At 35.2% G+C, this 4,723-nt stretch overlaps 1 protein-coding gene across 1 annotated transcript; it reads right to left on the bottom strand.

Annotated features, from left to right (window-relative positions):
• Positions 1–1,926: 1,926 nt before the first annotated feature.
• Positions 1,927–2,559, bottom strand: LOC115231620 (katanin p60 ATPase-containing subunit A1-like). The gene has a single exon (XM_036500126.1). The coding sequence runs from the start codon at positions 2,557–2,559 to the stop codon at positions 1,927–1,929; it is 633 nt and encodes a 210-aa protein (XP_036356019.1).
• Positions 2,560–4,723: the final 2,164 nt, after the last annotated feature.

Below are 4,723 nucleotides of genomic sequence, written 5' to 3' on the forward strand. Positions count from 1 at the left end.
GTTTTGATATTTTCAATTTTAGCTTTTTTTGGTTTTTTGACGTTCATATCGTTAATGCTTTTCTTTCTTTTTGCTCCTGTTTGTATTCGAGCCATTTATCACAGTGTGAGACCACAAAAAGTAAAACGTGATTTTAATAAGTTTATTAATATAATAAATTTATCTATTTATATATATAAATTAATTTTATATTAATCAGTAAAAAACATGAGGGCATAACTAAGTATATTTTGTTCACTTACCAAAAAATAATCGCCAATTTGATCTTATCTATTTGAACAATTTTTGCCTGACATCTTTGGGGTTGTTTGTGAAAGATGAATATAATTTGGTGAAGTCATTATTTTATAACAGATCGATTTTGTCAAGCATAGGAAGTATCGAATCAAACAGAAAATCGTTTGTCTGTAGTAAATGAAGAGAGCTGGGACTTGGATGTATATACAGCCATATATTAGGCATAGGTCAAGCGTAGCATCTTGAATTCCTGGCTTTCATTAAGCTGTTAATCATTCTTAAAGCTATCCAGAAAGTAACATTTGAGTTTTTTAGAATAACAGACTAACACGCAGCAAGAATTATTGTATAAATATGAAAGACTGAACTAGTCTAACCTACATCCATGTGAACACTTTGGGAAATCTTCATCGTTGACAACTGTGTATGATGACACATTTATCACTAATTGAACCATGCAGAAGGAGAAATACGTCGTTCCATTCTCATATAGTCCCGAATCAATTAATTTTTTAATAGTTACATTTGAATCTTTTAGATTTCAAACATCAAATATATTTTGTACACACACCATTTTCGAGCAGAAAGCGTATTGTGTAAGTTGACTTATTATAGTTTGATTCCAGTTGAAGATTATTTTTTGGCTGATGTCAGACAGTATTATTTTTGAAAATGTGTTTAGAAATTTTTCTGCATTAAAATTTGATAAAAAATCACACTTGCACTTTGAAGACGATAGTGTAAATCAAAACTGCCGTCAATATTGTACGGATCCTACCAATTTTCTGTGTAATGTAATTAATTAGTAACTAATGAATTAATATTTGGATTGACTTTCCTGGTTTAATAATTATTTCCTTGTTTAATTTTTATTAATTATCGGGTCGGGAAAGCATTGACGGGTAATTGGACAAATATTCCAGCCTAATTGGGTTAGCATCTCCTCTTACCCTAAATAATAGTGTATCCTACACATTGCTAAGTTATAAATTTCTATTCCCGGTGTTGAAAGTGATTTTCTTGGGTTATCATGTCATTATTAGAAAATTTTAATGAAAATGTAAAATTAGGCAGATTGAAGAGACCGCGAAAATCAGCGCAAAATCAATATATTTGAACAGGGAATGATGAAGACTACTCACGTTCTGACCTTTTTGGCCAATTCTAGGTACGACAAGTCGAGAATGTAGTCTCTTTTATGAAGGAACAGTTTTCTAAAAAGTTGGTCTCCTTCATTTGCTCAATCTTGTCATTCTTGAGTGCGTCCTTCATCAACACACCCCGTCTTCCTTCGATTTGATCATACGTTCCCACGACTCCTCAATGGACTACACATTACACTCACTCACAACATCGAATGACACACACGTGTAATCAACAACACTCATCCACTCTACTTTCCTCATCTCATCCCTCAACAAACGAATCCCATTTAGCTGACTAGCCGCATCACTCAGGTTATCTTCGAACTGGTCTAATCGGTCAATTAAATACCGAGCATCATCCCCCGCCCTGACTATCAACGTTCTCAATCACCGAATCCAGCCATTTTTTGAATTTCTAAGCTTTTCAAACACACAAACACACAATTTGAAGCTTTTCAAACACACAATCTAATTCCACAGGGGAATCCAATTCTGCAACTTCAGCTATCATAAAAAGAGAAAGAAAGTCAAAAATACTCAATAACTAAATAATAAATCGACAGGAACCATATTCATTGATCCAGTTCTTGAACTTGACCAACTCAGCTGACGAGACAGTTTTGTTTACATTTTTAATGGCACTGTGGAGATCGTCCATCACCATCGGGACATTCAAACATTCGTCCTTTGAAATGATTTTAATCTCTCCCACAGTCAAATCACCAATCTTCCTCCTTATTTCCATCATGGCAGCGTCTCGGCACACAATTCTGATATTCGAGCCGGAATAGCCATCCATCAGAGCAGCATAAGCCTCAATGTCGACATCCTCAGCCAAAGTAACCCCACTCAAATTAAGGAATAAAATGGCAATCCGATCACTCAGCGATGGCAGGGGAATATAAATCCTGTTCTCAAACTGTCTTCTCATCGCATCGTCGATATTCCAGGGACAGTTGGTGGCACTCAAAAACATAACCATTTTGTTTGGATCCTCAGACCCGGAGGAAATGCCTGAAATGACCACACACTTAGTGACCATCAATCTGCGCCAAGAACTCCCACTTGACTGCACTTCCCACCGCGTTCTCTTCTTGGACTTCATAGTGGAACAAATGGTATCAATTATATTTACTATGATTAGAATGGTAAGGTCGTAAGTATTTAATTCATTCATAGAGATCAAAGTAAATTTATCTTTATCTAGTTTTTCTGAGCTTAAATGGTTAGCAAAGTTAGTTTGTAAGTCTTTTTGAGAATTGTCAACCCTTCCTTTTTGTCAGTATTCCTGCAAATTACCTCTTTACAATATCTAGCAACAGCTTAGAAGACTTAGTAACGTGATTCTTTATTAAATCAACTAAATGCTGAAACTGACCAGTTTTTGTGCATACAGGTTATTCTGGGGAATCGCACATGCCTTTCTCATAACACTTGTAGACTAAGCATAATATAATTTGGGCTTTGGCTTTCACGTGAATTTCTTCTCGCATCATAAAAGCTTTGCAATGTTATTAAATATAGCAGCCTTCCAATTTATTTAAGCAGTAGGTAAGATGTCAAACAACAGAAGGAGATTAGAAAGATGCGTTTGGGGAGATGGGGTTGTCCATACTTCGGATTGGAGTTCTTTTGTGGGTACTTTGTGTAATTTTCCAAATATGCATTATGACTGATTGCATTTAGTATAAAGAAAACTTATTCAAGTAATACAACTGAGTCTCACTTAAGTGCTGTCTATAACCGTAGTGGAAAGTCAAAGTTCCCCACCCGTGAGGCGACGAGTCCTTCTAGCACAACACGATTGTAGAAAGGGGTTTACCTTCCTTGATCACATTACCAATGACAAATCTCCATTATGCAAAAACCTTCCAGAAAAAAATGAAGTACGATCAGCGATGGTAAGAGGCTGACAAATGGGAGCATTCTAAAATTTTCCCACCTTTCGTTGGATACGGAAATCTGTAATGAAGAATTTGGAGGCGTATGTTAATCGGCACAAACAAATTAGAATTGTCCAGGTTATGGGACAAGCAACAAAAAGATTATTATTATTGAGGATGTGCTATTTATTACTAAATGTTCAACCGCTGAGAAAAATTTAATAATAATTTATTTCATTTATTAAAATAGAATAAACTCAAACTTAATCATCTTGATTTTCGTTTTGTATTTCTTTTCGTATTTCGCAGATAACTTCTCCCAGAGCTTCTGGGTTAACCCCGGAATCCAATAACTGAGTACAAACTTTTAATGTATCTCTGTCCAATCCTGTGTTTAAAAGTTCTGAGAGTTCAAATAACACTAATAAAAATACACATTATTTGCTTATTACATTCAAAAGTATCTGCACCCACAAGATCGGCCATTTCAATATACTAACTACTATTTAAAAACAAATTTTATTATCTTCTGTAACCAAATAATAAAATTAATTATTTTCATATATTCAGCACAGTAACTAAGTTTCATAATTTCGAAAATTTAGAGATAAATGACTATTGCTCTTTATGCTGTTACACATACTAAAAACTATGACTTCTAAATGTGTTTATTGTCAATAATTTCAGTCGAAATTTCTCTTACATTGTAGGTAGTTACGAAATTTTTCGCACGGCTCTAAAGGGATTCGCTTGAGCCATTTTCCGCAGCATCAACACCTACGTCAGCTTGTTCCTTGCCTTGGATTTACTCACCAGTCTGGATTTACAGAGAAAATATAAACTTTTGGTTCGAGATTTTGATTGGCCAGTGGATTCCAATCAATATGCCAAAGTTAGGTTCGGTGAAAGTATTTAGTTTTTCTAGATTGTTTTTTTAATAGATTTCCATGTTCCGGAATTATATAACAGTGGTGGCTTGCAAACATGTAGTATAATCTGACATGAAGTTTTCGTGATACAAGTTTTTTGCTATCTAAATAAAATACATTTTTGAAGTATGTAGCATTTTCCTTTGACAAATGACTTTGGCGTCAGGTAGCAGGGAGCTGAGTTTTTTGATATGTTTTCAGAATTTATCATTTCTTCATTTTGTTCGTTGGATTTGTGTACAATGAATTTTTTTAATGTTTATGAATAAGCCACTTCACTTTAGACATGGATCTGAAAGAATCGTCCTGGTGGTTATCTCATGGGAACAACTCTTTAACGTCGGAGAGAATGCTGTGCATGGTTCAGACCGCAACTTGTCTTTGACAACGGTAGCAGTAGTTGCAGGCATTGCAACGCCGCCAAAAAGACTGTTGATCATCTTGCTACAAGATGTGGCAGAATGTTGAACAACGATTACCTGCGTCGCCACAATAAGGTGGTAAGGTGCATGCAATTGCACATCTGCCG

The sequence above is a fragment of the Octopus sinensis genome, unplaced genomic scaffold, assembly GCF_006345805.1.
Source record: "Octopus sinensis unplaced genomic scaffold, ASM634580v1 Contig18745, whole genome shotgun sequence".
Taxonomy (NCBI): Eukaryota; Metazoa; Mollusca; class Cephalopoda; order Octopoda; family Octopodidae; genus Octopus; species Octopus sinensis.

Coding starts and splice junctions, on each gene's coding strand:
- LOC115231620 (XM_036500126.1), bottom strand. CDS start 2,559: ATGAATGAATTAAATACTTACGACCTTACCATTCTAATCATAGTAAAT.